This window comes from Megalopta genalis, chromosome 11 (assembly GCF_051020955.1).
Source record: "Megalopta genalis isolate 19385.01 chromosome 11, iyMegGena1_principal, whole genome shotgun sequence".
NCBI classification, from domain to species: Eukaryota; Metazoa; Arthropoda; class Insecta; order Hymenoptera; family Halictidae; genus Megalopta; species Megalopta genalis.
In genome coordinates, this window is record NC_135023.1 from 8,907,295 (window position 1) to 8,929,508 (window position 22,214).

General features: G+C 42.5%; 1 protein-coding gene across 21 annotated transcripts in view; it reads left to right on the plus strand.

The window, feature by feature from the left end:
* Positions 1–22,214, plus strand: part of Liprin-gamma (liprin protein kazrin) — a 239,525-nt gene that overhangs the window by 116,997 nt on the left and 100,314 nt on the right. For 17 of the 21 annotated variants that reach the window (XM_076525099.1, XM_033480137.2, XM_033480138.2 and 14 more), the window contains one exon: positions 20,712–20,872. The exons of 3 other annotated variants lie outside the window; for them this stretch is intronic. In XM_076525099.1, the coding sequence (XP_076381214.1) occupies positions 20,770–20,872 (103 nt within the window). In that variant the 5' untranslated portion in view covers positions 20,712–20,769. The remainder of the gene's footprint in view (positions 1–20,711; positions 20,873–22,214) is intronic. One more of the 21 variants, XM_033480136.2, reaches the window with a different exon arrangement.

Consider the following 22,214-nt stretch of genomic DNA (forward strand, 5'->3'; position numbering starts at 1 on the left):
TATTCACATATTCGTCGGCGTTGCGCTGCAACGTTCGGCTACATCGCGCGCATCATTGTACGTCACGCGCATTGCTTCCTGCAATCACGGTTCGGACGTATGTGCAGTTTGACGTCCGCGGATGGACGGTAATCTTCCGTTTCGAGGTTTACAGCTACCGGAAGCAGTTCTTGTCACGCGGTATCCGATACGCGATATACGTCCCTGTAACGTGTCGTTACCATAATTTCGTGACGGTGATGAACCCGAATCGGTGTCCTGGAACCGGTCGTTCGGTTAGCCGCGTCCTGGACGACGCGTCCCGTTCCGAATAAAATCGAAAACAATCGTGAAGCGACGATTCACCGTCAAACACATAGTTGCGCCAATTATAGTTCGCTGTCGCCGAACAGCAGATAATTATAATTTACTATCGAACAGTGGTCAATTGTGATTCACTTTCGAGCAACGATAAAGCATAATTCACGTTCGAACAATAATTAAATATAACGCACTTTCGAGGAATAATAGAGTATTATTTTCGAGCAACAATGCACTCGCAGACAATGGCAGAGTATAATTCATCGATTCAAGCAATTTGTCGCAGATATAATTGTCTCTTGTTTCTCGGAAGATTCTGCTCGAACTTGTGCATTCGTCTTTAGGAACTTCTCGAAGAAGTGCTCCAATGCAACGCCTGGAACTCGGGTTTTTCTGTTTTATATAAAAGAAAAATTATGGAGTTTCTGTGAGAACAACATTCTTCCGTTTTAAATCGTTGTGCAAATTCTCGCTGGCTTCTGAATTGACTTCGAATCGTGTCACGTGGACTCCGAGTTGCCTTCGAATCGTGGCACGTGACCACCAAATTGCCATCGAATCGTGGTCTCCGAATTGCGTTCGAATTGCCTTCGAACCGTGGCCTTTGAATTGCCTGCGATAATTGCCTTCGAATTGCTTCCGAATTGCATTCGAATCGTCATGTGGGCTCCGAGTTGTCTCCAAATTGCCTTCGAATTGCCTTCGAATTGCCTTCGAATTGCCATCGAATTGCCTACGAATTGCTTTCGAATTGCCTTCGAATTGTTTTCGAATTACCTCCGAATTACCTCCGAATTACCTCCGAATTGCTTTCAAATTGCTTTCGAATTGTCTTCGAATTGCCTTCGAATTGTCTACGAATTGCCTTCGAATTGCTTTCGAATTGTCATTGAATTGTCATCGAATTGTCTTCGAATTGCCTACGAATTGCCTTCGAATTGCTTTCGAATTGTCATCGAATTTTCATCGAATTGTCATCAAATTGTCATCGAATTGTCATCGAATTGTCATCGAATTGCCTTCAAATTGTCTTCGAATTACCTCCGAATTTCTTTAAAATTGCCTTTGAATTGCCTTCAAATTGCTTTCGAATTGCCTACGAATTGTTTTCGAATTGCCTTCGAATTGTTTTCGAATTACCTCCGAATTACCTCCGAATTACCTCTGAATTGCTTTCAAATTGCTTTCGAATTGCTTTCGAATTGTCTTCGAATTGCCTTCGAATTGCCTACGAATTGCCTTCGAATTGCTTTCGAATTGTCATTGAATTGTCATTGAATTGTCATCGAATTGTCTTAGAATTGCCTACGAATTGTCTTCGAATTACCTCCGAATTTCTTTAAAATTGCCTTTGAATTGCCTTCAAATTGCTTTCGAATTGCCTTCGAATTGCCTTCGAATAGCTTTCGAATAGCTTTCGAATAGCTTTAGAATCATGGCAAAAAATTAGAAATCAAAATACTAAGCCCCGAATTTCTATATAAAAACGAGCCGCAATACCCAAAGAATCGCGACTTAGTATTCTCGGATTTGCCGGTTTCAATGCAATCTCCAAAAGTTCCGAAACATTTCTGGGAGAAATTCACTGATTCATATTTCGTTTCGTCAACGCAGCCACCGTGGAGTCGTTCGCCGGCCAACTTTCTTTCCACCAATTACCGTAATTATTCGAGCGGAACGCGCGTCTGTCGCAGCTTCGAATTATCGACTGTCGAGTTTGACGCCGGCTGCAATCTGCACGGAAACTCGGCCCGATTGCAGTTCACGAAGTCTGAATGACTCCGACGAACGAAAGTCCTGAAGGCTGCGCGCCGCGCCGTTGCAAACAGGAACTACGGTACGCCGGCTCATTAATAAACATAGGAGTCTAATTATAGTCCGAGAATTAAATCGTCGCGACGCTTATGGTAGCCGGTGGTATCGAGCACCGGCTCTTTGCTTGCTCCTTTTCCTCTTTTTTTTCTCTCCAACAGGCGGACTGCAGAAATCTGACGGCGCTCGTTCGGTTCTTACGGCGATATCTTATCTTTATGGGGCACGAAGGATGCACTCGAATTAAGGACTGAAGGTGTTTCGTGATGCATGCTGCGTGCTGAAGTGTACCGATCGATTCAAAGTCGGAGGAGAGCCTCGAGTAAAATTCAAATTTTTCTGTATGAATTGAAGAGACGGGAATGGAAATGTTAGAATCGAGGAATAAATTAATGCGAATAAGATAGTAGTGTAATTGAACAGCTTTAAACGCGTTTATTTCGCTTTAAGCAAGTTTTTAACTTTTACGTATTAATTAGAGAGTTTTATTAATTACGGAAATATTACAATTGAGGAACGAATTCATGCAAATGAAACGTTATTATAATTGGGCAGTTAATATATTTCCCTTCAAACAAATTTTTAATTGTTACATATTAATTAAAGAGACGGGAATGGAAATAGTAGAATCGAGGAACAAATTAATGTAAATAAAATATTATCTTAATTGAGCAGCTAATATATTTCCCTTCAAACAAGTTTCTAATTTTTCCATATTAATTAAAGAGACAGTAATAAAAATATTATAATTGAGGAACAAATTAATGCAAATAAAACGTTATTATAATTGAGCAGTTAATATATTTCCCTTCAAACAAGTTTCTAATTTTTCCATATTAATTAAAGAGACAGTAATAAAAATATTATAATTGAGAAACAAATTAACGCGAATAAACCATTCTCATAGTGAAACCTGCTGTTGTATCGTTCTTCGAGCACCAATTAAAATTGCCTCTAGAAGAAAATAATAATATACCGAGAACGATAATAGCACTGAGCCATAAACGAATCCAAATAAATAAAATAATAATTTCAACCGTAATTAAGACGCACCTGAAATGACTAAAACAACTAAAAGTAATACATATTTCGAACAGGTACAATTCCGTCAGAAACCATATAAATCGATTTCGAACAAATTCGACGAATAGAACGGTATCTAAATTTTGCTCGATGTGATTCGTGGCTCGCTGAAATTCGTTTCGACGTCGCGACACCCCGTAGATTGAATGGCTGCGCCTAGGAGCCAGTGTATACACGCGTACAAGCAACTTCGTGGCTGGCAATTAAGAAGCAATTTAGTGCACCTTCCCGCGAACGAGCTTTCGCAACAGCGTGCGACCGATAAAGCTGCATCCGCGCGGCTCTCCGCGGCCCGGGCTGTGCGCGGCATTAAAGTTATCCCTTATACGAGCCGGGCCAACTCGGGCCGCCGCGGCGTTCCGTCGAAACGCAACAGCTGGCAAACTGAAAATTCCGCTCGATCGGTCTTTTTCCCGTTGCGGCGCGCACACGCGGCTCTCCCACCGGATCCATATTTTCCCCGACGTGACCGAACGCTCGCGCGAGAGATCCCTATTTTTCTTCTACTATTCCCCTCCGCTCTCCGCTCTCCGACCGAGCATTTCGATATCAAAATAAAATGGACGAAGCTGGAAACCGTGTGCGCGCGGCCCGTTTCGCGCGCTCGGCAATCTATCTTTCTTTCATAAAAAAAAATCGGCCGCGCCGCCGCCGCCGCCGCTGCTGGTCTCCGTCGGCGAAAGAATTTCATATCACGCGTTCATCAGTTTTATTCATCGGGCTTTTATTTAGGCGTTCGTCGCCGCGTCCTAACGCGTTTTTCCCCGCCGTTTCTCCGTTCACCGCCCGGAGAATTTCATATCGCAGCGAACGAAACAACGCGATCGGGCCCCGCCGCCTGTATTCATCAGTTTTATTTGCGAAACTCCGCGCGGGAATTCGTTCCCGATTCGTTTGTACGCGGATCTTTTCAGCCCGTTCTCTGTAGTCGCCGCGACTCTCGATGTTCCATCAGAATGGTCCGACGTGCTTTTATTTAGTCTCTGCGATTCAATATACCGGAATTTAAAATATAATATAATATTGTCGTGTCGTTATATCGTCTTCACGTTCATTCGAACGTGTTCCTGAGATCATTCGAAGCAACTTTTTCCTTTACAACATTTTTCTCCGAGGCGTCGTTTATGAATTATTAACGAAACACCACTGGCCAATGAGAGGCGAGCTCGGCCGGCGCGAGGCCCAGTTCCGCTCATTGGCTCGGCCGCCTGGCGCCAGGCGAGCTCCGAGCTCTCTCATTGGTCACTGTTTTTCGTTAATAACTCGTGAACGAAGCGGCGGATCGCATTTTCGCTGAGGAAAAAGTTGCTTCAAATCACCTCAGGAACCCCTCTTTCCCTGGAAACACTATAATTTTGGGACATCCTGTATATAATGCGCCGGTAGCGGAACGCGCAGGCCGGATCGCGTTCGACAAGATTGTAATATCGAAGTATAATACATAGTTGAACGCGACGACAGGAAATTACGGGCACACTGGAGTTCTTTAGAATGAAATCCGTAGAAATCAGTGTTCGGTTTAATGACAGTAATGGATCGACGATTACGGGGGTGGGGAGGGGGGCCGTCGATAACGCGCTGCCGGCCGAGTCTCATTAATAATTGCTTGTCCGTAATTGTCATTAGCAACGACGTAATTAGGTGTTCATTTAACTTATAATTCGGCCGGATAGCGATAAATCAATCGGAATTACAGGTTCGGCGCGCCGACAACGCGCGCACGGCAAACTTTTCGGTCGCGAACGATTCTGCGGGGCATGATTTATTCCTTTCGTATACATATATGTATATGTATGTATATGTATGTTTATGTATGTATATGTATACCACATACGGTCAGTTTAATCTCCGCCGGTGTTCTCGAATACGAGGCGTCGGCTTGTTAAAAAGCCTGGCCATAATTTGCCACGAATCTTTCGCATTTAATATTTCTGGCAGAGCAATTTCGTAATTAAGGAGCCCCCGCCCCCGCCCCCGGGAGCATGTTCCCAGGAAAAAAATGGGGGTACCAACACGTTTGCCACGACCTTGTTACAGAACTAATTGTAAAACTGCACGGAATTCTGCCTCAACAACTCGGCGGGGAGCTCTCGCCATTTATGTCGGTCGTATTAAATCAGACGAGTTCCGTAGCATAATCTTTGCGCAGTTTAAACGGGCGACGCTGTTGCAAAAATCATCGAGGATTTAATCGAGCGCCGTTCGAACTGGCTGAAAGAGTCGTAATTTATATTATTTTGTAGATTTAGATTGTTTGCGCCGAATCGCTGGGAACAATTGAAAACAATTAATTTCTGAAGGGGACTCCACGAGTTTGCAGATTTTAATTAGTCACGCTCGTTGAAAGAAAAATTTAAAAACGACTGCTACTAGTTTAAAAAAAGGATACCATACAATGAAATAGAATAGGTAAAATAAAACATGAAAATAAAATGGAGTAGAATAGAATACAATAAAATAGAATAGAATAAAATAGAATAAAATAGAAAAGAATAAAATAGTATAAACTAGAATAAAATGGAATACAATAAAATATAATAGAATAAAATAGAATAAAATAGAATAAAATGGAATAAAATAAAATGGAATAAAATAAAATAGAATAAAATAAAATGGAATAAAATAAAATAGAATAAAATAAAATGGAATAAAATAAAATAGAATAAAATGAAATAGAATAAAATAGAATAAAATAGAATAAAATAGAATAAAATAGAATAGAATAGAGTAGAATAAAATAATGGAATAAAATGGAATAAAATGGAATAAAATGGAATAAAATGGAATAAAATGGAATAAAATGGAATAAAATAGAATAAAATAGAATGAAATAGAATAGAATATTCAATATTCAATATCAAATAGAAAAGAATAAAATAGAATAAAATAGAAGAGAGTAAAATAGTATAAACTAGAATAAAATAAAATAAAATAGAATAGAATAATACAAAATAGAATAAAATACAATAAATTAAACTCGAATAAAATACCGCAATTTATCCAACGACTAGCCAGCAGAAAAATTAGTTTAAATCGCGGTAGAGAAGCCTGATCTCGCGTAGTATGTACCTCCGAGGATATCGCGTCGCGATAAAATTGGCAGTCGCCTATCTCGTCTGTTACGCGGTAGTACAGTGTCATTCTTTTTTCATTCAATAATTTCGGCCTCCGGTCGCTGTTGCTTCGGGTCACCGGCGCTGGATGGCGTTCCTCTTTTTTTTTTTTGTTCCTCCCGAGCTAGCTCCGCGATAGAACCGCGGCATGCATATTCATGGATCCTCCGCGAGCCGTGCTCCCCTCAGTCATCTCTGTTCCATATCCAAGCCATTTTCCTCTCGCGCGTTTAACGCGCTGGTCTTCCTCCCCGGCCCGTTCTCCATTACACTTTTCGTCTTTGCCTCGTACCGCGTGTCACCCCGACGAGTCTTCTGCTCTGCGAGAAGGGCTGCCATAAAGAGAGAAAGAGAGAGAGAGGAAGAGAGAGAGAGAGAGAGTACGCGGTAATTGGCTCAGTAGACCAGTTCTGCACTCGTGGCACAATGGGACAAATGGGCGATCTACGTGGGAAAAAGTCACGTCAGAGGACATAGACGTACAGTAAATTCTCCCTAATTTTCCTTCAGCTTGTAAACAAAAATGGATTATACGATTATTCGCGTCTCGCGCCTCGTTTTTGTAATCGTCGACGATCGGCAACTATAAAAATGAATTTATTCTTCTTCCAGAATATTTCATGAGACCGATGATATCGATATTAATGCACAAACTGTGGTTCTTTGGGCAAAATAAAAATGTTCCCAGACGATTACAAGAGACAGATATTAAATAAAAATGCACTGTTCCCTTTAATTATTTTGTATAAAATTGCTGCCCGGAATTTTACATTTCAGCATCTCAATTTTGTCATAAATGCATAAAATCCACAGTCTAGTAATACATTTAGTAACGTTGCACAAAAACTTGCGGTCGCAGCACGATGAAATTATGCAAGAATGCAAGAACAATTATGCAAGAACAATTAGTAATTTACTTACGCTAGAATCAAATGTATTTGTGCCTTTTAGATCACTTTCGACGTGAGGATCTAAATAATGCCGCAAGAATAATAATTAACGATATAATTAAGAAGAATAAATAATGCCGTCTTTAAATTTACATTTAATTATATCTTATTTCTTCGTCACGCAAATCAATTGCAACTTCTGAAAAGAATTCGCCAGCCATTGCATAATAAACCAATCTCTCTAGCCTCCCAACAAAATTTAGATCGCTTGGCCTAATCGTGAAAAAGGTTATTCCGTGTTGAAAGCTGTAACAAATACTCGCGTAATATATACGCTGCATAAATGCGTCTCGACGGAGCTCGAGATCGAAGAATCGACTCGTTCGAAGAATTTCCGCGAGTTTCGGACTGCAAGAGGAAACAGACGAAACGGGAGTTGCGATTATGTCACGGACGCGGCGGGCGTACGCGTTGCATTATCCGCGAGGCGAAAGGTTTAGATACCGTTCGCATTGTCGTGCCGTTGGTCACGGATCGTCGATCCTTCCGGTCCGGCTTTCACCGTTAAGGCTCATCCTGAATGCTCTTTCGAGCGAGACAGATTGTTCCAACGCTTATTGTTCTCGTGCGACGTAAATCAAGCCGGCCGATCGGGAACAGTACCCGCCGATCGTGAATTCCGTCTTCGGGCTTACGTGCGCCGTCTTATCGGATAAACATCTTTATAGATCTCGTCGTACACGGCGATCAGCTGTCCCGAAAAATTGCTTCCTGCATGCCTGTGTGCACGGGGTGTCGCCTGGCCGACTACAATACCCCTAATCCGGCGATTTCACACGAAAAATAGTAAGTCGACGACGGGAGTGGAATTTTCGTGGAATACTTTCTCGGGGGAGAAAGCTCGCCGGAGAGATAAGTCGACGAATTTTCACCGGAATAAATTCGTTGTTTAGGACGAATTCGTTTTATTATTCGAGCCTTTCTTTTTGTGCTTCGTTTTTGTAATCGTTGACGATCGGTGATTATTAAAATGAGCCACGAACCTTGAATAATCGTGTCTTCTCTTTCCAAATTGTCTATTTTCGTTTGAACGAAAATGAAGGAAAATTAGGCAGAATTTACTGTATATATTTCTTCATTGAATTTATTGTAATTCGATCTTGGATGATTGAACTATAATGATAGTTTAATGTCGATTGTTCGGGACGTACAAAGATGTATACTTCGATCTTGGATGATTAAACTGTCTTTGGAAAACGTCGATTGTCTGCTATGTTAAAAAATGTGTACTTCGATCTTGGTTAATCGAACTATTTTTCAACAACTTTGATTGTCTAATACGTACAAAAATTTATACTTCAGTTTTGGATAATTAAACTATCTTTAGAAAACGTCGATTTTCTAGCACGTACAAAAATGTATACTTTGCTCTTGGATAATCTAATTATTTGTCAACAAAGTCGATTGTCTAATACGTACAAAAATTTATACTTCGATCTTGGACAATTGAACCATCTGTGAGTTAATTTTATTTAATACTGGCACCAACAAAATCATTCGAAATCAGTCCGGTATCCGACCGTTCCTCTTTCGCAGCCACCGAAATTACGACGATCCTCCCACGAGAAAGAAATCTTTAAGGCGAACTTCTGTGCATCCTCGCGCACATTCTAATCGAAATCGTGGGAAGTTCGAGCAAATCTAATCTTGTCATCGTTTCGAAACAGCGCGCATCAAGGCACGATAGTTCTATCGTGAACGAAATATACGAAATATATCTCGCCTTTCAAGCAGGATTTATATTTCCCCGTGAGCAGCTCAATATTTCGACGAAAGTGTATCGAACCGTGGCCGATTAAGGTGCCGGTGCATATGCAAGCTGCACAAAAGACACCGGGATTCCATGACACTGTCCGTCGACGTGTGCGAGTCGATGAAAGTTGTTCCGCGACGGGGCGCGTCTCTGTTTCGCGCGAGGATCCACGGGTTGATATCACTGGGACGCTTTCGCGATAAGAGAACGAAGAAGCTCGAGCTGTGGAGGACAATACGGAACATCCGGCGAACGCTCTCGCACCCCGGCGATAAATTTGACAATGTCGAGCGGGCAACTGTCGAGGAACGTTCGCGGACCTGGGAAACTTTGCGAACGACGCGGGAGCGCGATGGATGCGGCAGCGCTCGCGTCGGGAACAATAATTCCTCTTAGCGTCTTTGCGTTTCGGCGGAGGGGTCGGGCGGGGCACATTCGGGATTAATGAACACGTTCCTCTAATTCGAAGACCTCAGTGAGTCACTGTGCAAGCGAGCCGCCGATCGATTCTCCGTGAGACCGGGGCGGAAGCAAACAGAGCGACCGAGAGAGAGAGAGAGAGAGAGAGGGAAAGCAAGAGCAAGAGAGAGAGAGGAAGCAAGAGCAATAGAGAGAGAGAGAGAGAGAGAGAGAGAGAGAGAGAGAAAGCAAGAGCAATAGAGAGAAAGAGAGAGAAAGCAAGAACAATAGAGAGAGAGAGAGAGAGAGAGAGAGAGAGAAAGCAAAAGCAATAGAGAGAAAGAGAGAGAAAGCAAGAGCAATAGAGAGAAAGAGAGAGAAAGCAAGAGCAATAGAGAGAAAGAGAGAGAAAGCAAGAGCAACAGAGAGAAAGAGAGAGAAAGCAAGAGCAATAGAGAGAAAGAGAGAGAAAGCAAGAGCAATAGAGAGAAAGAGAGAGAAAGCAAGAGCAATAGAGAAAGAGCAAGAGAGAGAGAGAGAGAGAGAGAGAGAGAGAGAGGAAAAGAAAGGAGAGCATTCGTGGGAGCGTGCACAAGCGGCGAACAATCGATACAATTACGGCGCGAGCAAGCTTTTAATTACAGCCGCGCGTAACTCCGCTTACTCAATACGTTCTCGCCGCGCGGAAAAGCGACTGCGGTAGTCTTTCGACCGGCTTGTTCTTTGTGCCGCGAGCACTTTTCATTTTTCTGCCGCCCCGCAGTGGAACAAATGGGCAATCTAGGTGGGGAAAAAAAGTCGTGTCAGGAGCTAGATATATCGCCTATTTGTTCTCGTTCCCAGAGTATTCTATAAGACTAACGATACCTATAATAATACAAGGTATTTAAAAAATGTCACGCAATTTGGAAATGCGGGATTCCCGAGGTCATTTGAAGCAACTTTCTCCTTACCGAAAATGTTCTGCGAGGCTTCGTTTACGAGTTATTCACGAAAAACTGTGACCAATGAGAGGCGAGATGAGCTGACGGCGCAGCCAATGAGCGGAGCAGTGCTTCGTGCGCTCGTCGACTGGATCGCCTCGCGCCAGCCGAGCTAGTGTGTCATTGGTCACTGTTTTTCGTTAATAACTCGTAAACGAAACCTCGCAGAACATTTTCGCTAAGAAGAAAGTTACTTCAAATGATCTGAGGTATCCATCATTTCCTGGAAGTACCATAATTTTGGGACATCACAATTTAACGACCGTATGCGCATAGAAATTCACAAAGAGAAAATTTAGAAGTTCCTAGAGCTTGTGTAAAATGTTCATTTATGTTATATTTTATGATTCGCGAATGCGTGTATATGAATAGCGTACAAATCAACATTTTTTAACGAAGAAAATTGTATATCACAGCAGATACCAAGTTTAAATAAACCGGATCTTGTCGTTGTTACGATATAATATACGTCGATCTTGCAGTCGAAAAATTGCCTTCGCGATTGAAACCCACGGGAAATGAAAGGTCGAAGTCTCCCGTTTCCATCGATCACGCACGCGTTAGCATGAATAGCGCTACATATTGCTGAGTAGGATTTTTTTTCTCTATCCAGATTCGTCGTTTGTCCCACTGCGCGCCCGTTTCCGCTCCGGGTAATCGAAAGCACCGTCGGCGGAACAGAAGAGGAATGGGGCGGAAAGAAACGGGTCGTGGAGTTTCGGTTGCTCTCTCGGAGAAAAAGAGAGAGAGAGAGAGGGGGGAGAGAAATCCGTAGCGATGCCGACTAACGTCGAAAACGCCGCGTTATAATTAGCGGTCGCGGGCCAGAGGCCGCTAATTAAGCCAGAAGTAGGAGAAATAAAAGCCAGAGGCCAGGCTCGAGCCGCGGCTGGCTCTCTTCTCGCGTGCTCGCCGAATTCCGAACTTTCTCGGCGTGTCCTTTCGATCCGTGCCCGAGACCCGATTCGATTAAACCCGACACCTGCCCCGACGGAACTTCGTCCGCGACGATTTAATCGTGTTCCAGGGCTGTTCGTGTTCTTAACTCCGCGGACGGAGGGCCTGTCGGGCACTCGCGCGAGAAAGAATACTCCTGGAGGACTCGAAATGTTAATTATCGTGCGGAGACGCGGTTTTTTTGCCGCGCCCTCCTTACTCCGTCTCCCCGGGGAGCCTCGCGCGCGCGCGCGCGCCGAGCATCGCAATTATCTGTCTTAAAACGCTTCTGCATGGTAATTAGAGTGGAAGTTCGCGACTTTGCGACGCTCCCTGTACGGCAGCTTACTAAATTAAAAGTTTGATATTGTTTCGAGGAGTTTTTTAAATGGATCCGCGCTCGTCCCGGGCTACGTGATCGAGTCGTTGCTTCCGCTGCAACGACGAGCCGGACTCACGATCAGAATTCCGTGGACAATCTGCTGAATGCGAACTGTTAATTGTGAACTAAATGCGATCTGCTGATCGTTCGAACGTTCCTGTAATCGTTTCTTCCAAAGCGAAAGGAAATTTTGCCCCTCTGTGATCAGAGCCTGAGAAGAAAATCAACGAGAACAGACGAGAAAGAAAAATTGCTTCGATCGGCCACGCTGAACGAACCGAGAAGCGTCTCGCGAAAGTAATAAGATCGGATTTCGTCGAACATTTCCGCGATCCTCGCGGCGCTCGAACGAAGGAATATATTCAGCAATATCCGGTGGAAGCAGCTTTACGATGCCAACAATTAATATTCGAGTAAAGCCCCGAATTAAACGGGCGTATTTTCTTCGTCCTGTTCTTGCATCGCGAACGAGGATGCATCGAAACGCGACCCGTCAGCGCTAAAGAAACCCCGTTTGCATAATGAATTTACATCCAATTAAACGCGCAGACAGCCTCTAGGCAGAGCTCTCTCGGTGTTTCGCAATCGATCGACGCGCACAAAATCCGCAACAGTGCGACGACGACGTCGTGGCAACCTCGAAGGCGCGATTAAAAAGTCTTCGGATAATCGACAGGAATGCGATTACTCTTACTGGATTAATTTTACTGGATTTTTTCTCGTATTTTAATCCTTCTTATTTCTGGAAATAGGCTAGACGATTCTTTTGCTGGAGAAACGAGTAATATAATTATAAACTGCAATGTGTATAAATTTTCGTTCCAGTCACGAATTTTGGCGAATATTTGTCGCGGGGCATGAACAGTGACACAAAATCCTATATTATTCCTTTATTATCCTTTATTATTTTTTACTATCCTATTATATTGGGACAGGGTGTCCCAAAATTATGGCATTTCCGGGAGATGAGGGGTTCCCGAGATCATTTGAAGCAACTTTTTCCTTAGCGAAAATATTCTACGACGCTTCGTTCACGAGTTATTAACGAAAAACAGTGACCAATCAGAGGCGAGCTCGGTTGGCGCGAGGCGGCCGAGTCAGCTAGCCGTCGAAGCCTAGATCCGCTGATTGGCTCGGCTGCCTAGCGTCAACCGAGCTCGTCTCTCATTGGTCAGTGCTTTTCGTTAATAACTCGTAAACAAAGGCTCGTAGAACATTTTCGCTAAGGAAAAAGTTGCTACAAATGACCCTAGGAATCCATTTCCCGGAAATACCATAATTTTTGGACCCTGTATATATTATTACTCGTTATGAGTAAAGGAAAAAGGTACTTTCAAAAATTTTTATATCGATAAATCCAAGCTTTAGCTTCAAAAAAAGGAAGCTTCCTCGCCAAGTAATCGTAATGATCAATCGTTGCAGAGCTGATCGCTGTTTTCTTGTTTCACCGAATATCGAAGCGTGCGATATGCATCCTATTATTCTTAAAAACACGCGATATAAACGTACAATAAATAACCCATTGTTTATGATCGAGAAGATTCGCTTTTTACCGTGCAGCGAATAAATCTCATCCCCGAGATTTGAAAGCTTACAATAAAAAAGAAAGAAAGAAAGAAAGAAAGAAAAAAAAGGAAAAATCGACAAGAATTCCCGCGGACGTGATAAACAATCGAACCCGTGTCCCCCGTCGTTTAATCCGGCAGGAACGAGGCAGCAGAAGGTTAATTCGCTCGAATCGATATTGCGGCAGCGGGCCGGACGGGCGAGCAAACATCGCGGAGGGTGCGCTGCGCCCGATGCGAAACGGGCGTGCAGGAGCTTCGCGAAAGTCCGATAGATTCGTCGCGTACTCGATCGCGTACGGCTCTGATTGAACGCGAAATAAAAGGCGGAGGGAACGGTAACGAGAGGCGGCTTCTTGTTTCGGCCGCTCAAAGAACATCGGCCGTCCACGTTTTTCCCCGCGTCGCGCACGCCTCCGTTAATATTCATGAGCACAGCCGGTTGAATCCGCTTAATTATCGCAACCGTGTACCTTTCTGGCAATCTCACGGGCGCGAGATCTCCCCCTCGTTCCACGGCTCGCACGAGGAGAAAGACGCCGCCGTTCCGCGCCCCCGCGGCCTCTTCTTCGTTCCCCGTCGATTCTTGTTAGCCGCGAGAATCTCGACGCGATCGAGTTCCTCGAGACAATGATCCAAAGCGATCGCTGAAATTAAACGTCGAGTGTCCGTGCACCGGCACGAGTCACCTTCGATCGTGTTCTCGATTGTCGTAAGCGTTAGTTCGAGAGGTTCGCACGATTATGATCAATTTTTTTTCTCCTTTTTTTCTTTTTCTTTTTTTGATTTATTTGATGTCGCGTCTGGTTTGCAGCGATTGGCGACCACTTGTGGAGCAACATTTATAGGGTTAAATATTAGGTATAGTTATACCTATACAATACCTAGAGCAACATTTATAGGGTTAAGTATTAGGTATAGTTATACCTATAATATTTAGGGTTAATATAGTTACTATTTAGCAACATTTATAGGGTTAAGTATTAGGTATAGTTATACCTATACCTAATATTTAACCCTATAAATGTTGCTAAATAGTAACTATATTAACCCTAAATATTAGGTAATAATAGGTTAAATATTAGGTACAGGTATATATAACTATACCTAATATTTAACCCTATAAATGTTGCTATAATTATACCTATACCTAATATTTAACCCGATAAATGTTGCTAAATAGTAACTGTATTAACCCTAAATATCAGGTAATATTAGGTTAAATATTAGGTATAGTTATACCTATATCTAATATTATATAAATGTTGCTCCACAAGTGGTCGTTATAGGGTTAATATAGTTACTATTTATAGGGTTAATATATACAATAGCTTTGCATTAAATTTTTACATTGTTTTCGTGATCCAGGCTTTTTAAGTTACTATATAATTTCGCTGAATAATTCGGTTTCTTTTAAGTATGGCATATCTTTTACTGTTTGAATGATCAATTAATTTGGGGGCGTTTTCTGACAATTTAACGAGTCGTTTTCATTCCTATAATTATTTTAGCAGAATCACACGTTTCTATGTTCTCAAGTGATTCTTATCATAGAACGTTAAATTTCATCTCGGCGCGAAAATTACTAATTAAAAGTGCTAGTTTCAGATTCATGGAATTTTCATTGTAATTGGATCATGTTCGACAAAATTTCACGCTTCTTTTTCGTCCCAATGGTTTTAGTATAAACGTCGACTTTTTTATGGTTTCAAATGATCTCTGTTGTAAAACATTAAGCAACGTCTCCAGTCAAGAATCATTATTAAAAATGCCAGCTTAGGGTTTATCCAATTATAATCACAATTCAAGCATTTTCTTAAGAAGTTCACAGAGCCTTCTCTACCCTAATTGAATTAGCACGACCTTCCACTTCTTCGATTTTAAATGATCTCTGTCATAAAACATTAAGCAGCGTCTCCACTCAAGAATTATTATTAGAAATACTGATTTGGGGTGCATCCAATTCTAATCACGATTCGAGCATTTTCATAAAAAGCCCACAAAAGCTTCTCTACCTTAATGAATTTATCACAACCATCCACCTTCTCAATTTTAAGTGATATCTATCATAAAACATCAAGCAACGTCTCCACTCAAGAATTATTATTAGAAATACTGATTTGGGGTGCATTCAATCCTAATCACGATTCGAGCATTTTCATAAAAAGCCCACAAAAGCTTCTCTACCTTAATGAATTTATCACAACCATCCACCTTCTCAATTTTAAGTGATATCTATCACAAAACATCAAGCAACGTCTCCACTCAAGAATTATTATTAGAAATACTGATTTGGGGTGCATTCAAATCCTAATCACGATTCAAGCATTTTCATAAAAATTCTAACGAGCCTCCTCTGCCCCGATCAATTTAATACGACCTTCCACTTCTTTGATTCGAACGCTGTTTTTTCTTTTGCTCCGCATTAGCATCGCTGCAGAAAATAAAAATCGCAGATTTAACGTCTCCCGCCGCACGATTCCAAAAGCCTCTCAAAGCCGCGCCCGCGCGGGAGCCATTACCGAGAGAAAAACGTCTGCGACTGTACGCATATTAACGGAAATGATATTCTTCTTTGGTCCTGTTCGCAGTCTGATTCCCATTAGCGAGTTTTCGGCCGAAGCGTATCAAGGTCGCCGCGGAAGGGCTTTAGATAGGCAGGATCTCTGCGTCGCGACGAGAGACCCCGGTTCCTTTTCTCCGCTTTTGTCGGCCGATTGATGCGTCTCCCAAAAGGATATGCGGCCCATTGAGCAACGCGGCACAATGGCTCCGCGAGGGGCCGTAGATACAAATTACATCGGCATTACCTCGCCATTCTGAGCGGGACAGGCAGCACCGAAACCACGAATTATCAGGGATCCGCGACGAGAACGCGTCCGACTTTCTCCGGCAGACGTCACCCGGTGCTCGCTGTTCGACCTTTTCTAGCATTTTCTCTTGCACCAAGATCTGCTGCAGTCTGCTAATAGCTAGCTTAACCCTTTGGGACATTACATTCGACGACTGAGACTCTTCGCGCACTTGTTTCGTTTAAGTTGTGGATCACGAGTCTAATTCGTTATTTAAAGTAGTTATTCAAGCTTTTAATTACAGTAATGTCTCTCTAATTGACGCTCGGATTGTCCACGAAAATGGACAATTTTGGAAGAGGAGATACGATTGTTCGAGCGTTGCAGCTCGTTTTTATGGTTGTTGACAATTCGTATATTATATATTCGTATATTATAAATATATATATATATATATATATATATATATATATATATATATATATTATATTCGTATATTATAAAAATATGAACCGCAAGGATCGAATAATCGTCTCTCTTCTCCCTAAATTGTCCATTTCTGCGGACAATCTGTGCGTCAATTGGTGACACATTACTGTAGATTGTATCGCTGAAATAAATGAATTCTCACACGACATTTATTGTCTTTATAGAATATTTTATGCATCAGAGAAATAAATCCGTTTCAAATGCAAGAATTCTTTCAAATAAATCTGCACCCAAGCGGTTAAAAAGTTCACTTCGTCTTAGTCTTTCGTGCTGTACCTTTGTTCATTGAACACTGAAAAGAACTGAAGACGAAATGATTATTAATTAGTTTTCAATTTTCTGTTATTTAACGTTTACATTTTGGGAGAATTTGCGAGGAGCTAGGATTATGGATACTCGATTATAAAATGGATATAAAAATTAATAATTGAATGCGGATCGTTGAAATTATGTAATTCGACGGTTTTATATTCTTGTTAGAGCAATCTGTATAAAATAAATAATTCGCGATATGATTTCCTTAAAATTTAAGTTCGTATATCGTCGTTATACAAACCCCCAATAAGAATTTGTATATTGTCGCAATAAATAGAGTTTGTATATCGTTGTTCTTAAATATTGTAAAAATTAAATATTTTTATACACGTGCTTAATAAGAATTTATATATTGTCGTAATAAATAAAGTCGTCGTTCTTAAATTTTATAAAAATTAAATATTTCCATACACACGCGTAATAAGAATTTATATATTGTCGTAATAAATAAAATTCGCATATCGCGTCGTTCTTAAATATTATAAAAATTTAATATTTTTATGCACGTGCTTAATAAGAATTCGGATGAAACTATAATCGATTTGAGACTATTACGAGTTACTTTGAACTTCGAACGTATCAAAAATTAAGCTCTTAACTGCATTTCGGTTTTCCGCAACGTTCTCTTCACTTTTTGGTAAGAAATTTCCGATGGAAATTCAACATCGAGCATTCCTCGGCTCCCCTCGGTCTCTCGCAGTCGTAAAACATTCGCGCGGTGCGACCTTGAGGGCCGATGAAGACGTAACAGTTTCCCGGGGGCACAAAGAAATCGTATGCTCCGCATGGGGCTTTGTCACGATCCCATGCTAGATGAAACTGTCACACGCTGAACTCTCTCCCGCAGGCTGGCGAAAGGGATCGACAAACCGGTATACGTCCATTTCGGAATTGAACTGTGGGGGGTCGCGGGCACGTTCGCAACTTGGCCGGGTCCGGGACAAACGTGACAACAGCACACGGCCCTCCGTTAGATCCGAAATTACTGGCTTATTTCGTAACGCGTCCGTGCCGTTGCTCAAAGTGTCTGCTCGTGAAGCGACGCCAACGAGATCCCGAGCCGGTTGCAGTTTCCGAGATTGTTATCTCTGCCCAACTGTCAGATTTACATCGGCGCTCCCGCGCTCGATCCTTTTGTTCCGCCGACGAACCGACCTATCGACGCACCCCGTCGGCCGATATTAATTCCACGAGATTTAATTAACCTCCCGCAAACGTTCGGCCGCGCCGAATGGAAATTCGAGGATGGGGTTTTCTCGGCTGTGTTTTCTCAGACGCGTTTCGGATCATTTGTTGCATTCGGCGAACTTAGTTTTGTTACGTCGTTTACGTTTCTTTCTTCGGGCCTTCGCGTTTTATTTTATTCTTGGAACGTTATTTCGGGGACATTGGTTTGATTTATTTCGGAAATTGTTTAAGGAATCTTGCGGTAAACAGTTTTTAGGGATACTAAATAAACGAGAATGGTACTTTTATTGTTGTTGATTTTAATATTGTTTACTTTTAGTATTAGGAATCCACAGATCAGGCACAAAATAAAAATACGTAGAAATTCGCAGACTAGTCATCGCACAAAATAAAAATACGTGAAAATTCACAGATGAGCCTTTACACAATATAAAAATATATAAAAATTCAGACTGGCCATCACACAAAATAAAAATACGTAAGAATTCACAGATTAGTCCTTACATAATATAAGAATACATAGAAATTCACAAACTACCCCTTACACAATATAAAAATACATAAAAATTCACAAACTACCCCTTACACAATATAAAAATACATAAAAATTCGCAGACCAGCCATCACACAAAATAAAAATACGTAAAAATTCACAAACTACCCCTTACACAATATAAAAATACATAGAAATTCACAAACTACCCCTTACACAATATAAAAATCCATAAAAATTCGCAGACCAGCCATCACACAAAATAAAAATACGTAAGAATTCACAAACTACCCCTTACACAATATAAAAATACATAGAAATTCACAAACTACCCCTTACACAATATAAAAATCCATAAAAATTCGCAGACCAGCGATCACACAAAATAAAAATACATAAAAATTCACGGACCAGCCATCACACAAAATAAAAGCACATAAAAATTCGCAGATCAGCCCTTACACAAAATAAAAATACCTAAAACTCTGCGCACCGACCATCGCACGAGATCGGAACGCGTAAAAATGCGCAAGACCAGCCATCGCACGGAATAAAAATGCATAAAAATGTACAAACCCCAGCCATGACACAAAATAAAACAACATAAAACTCCGGCGCACTAACCATCGCACAAAATAAGGACGCATAAAAATTCTACAAACCAACGATCGCACGAACCAGAGAAACGCCGAGAAATCTGGAGATCGCGTGTCGCGCGACGTAAAAATGCACGCTAAAGTTCGCGGACCGGTAACCGCGCAAAGTGGGAGTTCCGCGTAAAACTCTGGGAACTACCCGCATGGCAAGGGTGCAACAATGAAGGCAACAATGTCCCAAATTTCTCCGGGAACACCGTGAACACCTTCCGCCGCGGACGAATAATTTAACGAAGGTCCGAAGAGATTCTCGGGAAATTCGGCAGCTCGGTTCGACGCCGCGGCTGTTGGATGTTTGCAGACATCTGGTGCTCCGGCACCGGCTCGATAGCCGCTGTTTACCGAGCTGTCGGTAAGTTAATGTCATTACGCCTCGGATCCGCGCGTACACAGCCTCGCCGACACACCGACCGGAGGGATCCCCTAAAAACTGCGCCGAGGCCAGCAGCCGCCCTTATTGCCAGGGGGTTGCCCCGCGCGGACACGCGTCGCGTCCCCTAACCGGAACCCGATATTCGATCGTCATAATTTATCGTTACGCGCGGCGAAGGGCCCGCTCGATAAATTCCCCGCGACTCTTTCCCGACGACGTTAGGCGTTGATTTACGCGATCCATGCGCGGGGATCGACGCCGATGGTGAGTCAATGTTCCGCCGCGATTCGCGACGGCGTGTGTCGCAGCGCGAGCCGCCCGGAAGGCCGTAATTATGGCCGACGGGAAAAGGAAGGAACTTTTATATAGATAAACGATTGGAAATAACGGCGCCGCGGGAACAAGCCTCTGCTCGCTGGCAGAGAATTTTAATTGGAGTTTAATTGGCCGCGGCTGTGGTGCGCGCTTCCAGCCGAGCTCGCCGCGTTTTGGGTGAATTATTTTAGGGTGGTTCGTCTTCGCGCGCCAGAAGAAAACATTTGTGCGGTTAAATTACGATCGCGATCGTCCGCGAGCTCGTTTATCGTTTGCCATACGGTCTGATATAGATGCTGTTCTCGTTTAATTGTCTGCGATTATACGCGCTATATAATTGTGATTTTCTTTTTAAATTCAATGCTTTTGGAAAGCGTGTGACTCGATGCAGAATATCGAAGCATTTATCATTCGTAATCGAGCATTATAGTTGTTTGGACATGTACACTCGTCGCGAAGAAACGGATATGTCTTATATTGCGACGAGTATACTCGTCGAGAACAGTTAATTAGTTGACAATTGCGACAATAGTGGCGAACGCGTGAAATCTGCAGACGCGTTCGAGAAACGAATGCGCCGATCTCGTCGCTTGGAGGAGGTCCGTGCTTTTTCTCGGAGATCGACGGACAACCGGATCGCTTCGGAGAGTCTCCGGGATCGAATTCTTCACCGTTCCGACGAAGCCACCGCGATTAGTATCGATCGCGAAGGGTTCGGAGCGTCGTTAATCGCCGCGCCGTCGCGCGAAGAGACGCTCGCGAAGCCGAGTTGCTCGTTTCGCACAGACATCTAGAGTGTGACGTGAAATTTCAGATGGTCCCTTTATCCGTCGTGGCAATAGAAGCACCACTGTGAAGGACCACTCAGAAAAATGAGCGCAGCCGTAGAAAACGGCGTGGAGGCCTCGAAGCCGCGTGGCGTTTTCTCGAAGGCATTCGCTAAACGGGCGCAGCCCTTCGAGGAAGGTGAGTCTGGTGAGACGCACAGAAATGGTTCAGGGATTACTTCGTGGTGCACATGGGGCTTTTTCTGGTGATTGGTTCTCCTGTATCGTAGTTCCCCTCCCACCCCTGTTCGAGAGCACACGACTAATTAATATGGTGGAGGTCCGTCGTTGCGATCCGCTCGATTTTTCAACGACGCGAACGTAACTGTTCTTGCCCCGACACCTGTTTACGACTCACAATTTATCTCATCCGGGTATTTGTGGTTATAATTGTGGTCGCTAGAGTCTAATCGAGTGTGCCGATTGTACGAGATTTACGATTTTGCACGTTTTTTGGAGATTAATCGACCTTTTCAGCGCAATTGGAGCGGTTCTGATTTCGGAAATTCGTTCGTGTAAAAATGTAAATAGAGCGGCGAACTGTCAGAGATATCAAATCGGGGTTATTATACAATTAAATGGAGCTGTTTTCGTTATTAATGAAACTATTGTCCGTATCAGTAAAACAATTCTCGAAATTCTGCAGAGTTATTTCAATTCGTTGAGAAGCTTCGAACGAGAAAAAAGAAGCCGTTAACTTTTAATTTGACCCCGCGATGAAAAGCGATCCCCGGTAAATAAACTTCGGAAGTATGAAAGCAGAGGCTCCGAGCTTTAAAATGAGCCGAGGTAGATATTCCTACGATTTTTTCCCTCGAAGTTACAGCGGTTCGAAGATCAGCAATTTTCCAGTCGAAGTGCTCGCTTAATTTTACAAGTATCCGATAAAATATTGAAATTCCGCAGAACATCAGTTTTTCACTTTCTTTATCACTCCAACGAAATTTTTATAAAATATTGTCCACTCGTTGTCTGGAAAACTAGTTAATCTAACATCCGAACAAAATCGAAGTCGCTCGGTTCGATATTTAATTATTTAGATCGCCGTCGACGCTTATGCGAACGCCCAGAATATTCATGCAAATTTGTGACGCAGTTATTCTAATTACTGCGGACTTTATAAATTCACGGAAAAATTGGTTAGTTGCAATTTTAAATGATGTGCAGATTGAAAGCAACTTAAAGCGTCAATGTGTTATTTTTCATTCATTAAGATGATTAAAGAAAGAACGAACGCGCTATTTGGGTTTCAATACTTTGCAATTCATGCAGACAATTTATATATTTCGCATAAAAATCCGCACTCTAATTTGTTACTATTATTAACGCATACGATACGGTACAGCGTTTCGACCGTTTCAATGCGAATCGTGCACGGTGCGCATGAAAATCTGCTGCTGTAGCCGAAGGGTTAAATGGTGTCTCGTTCGAAAATGTGTCAACATAGATTCCTTGGCGACTCTATTTATGTCCTCGCGCACTTTTCCGGC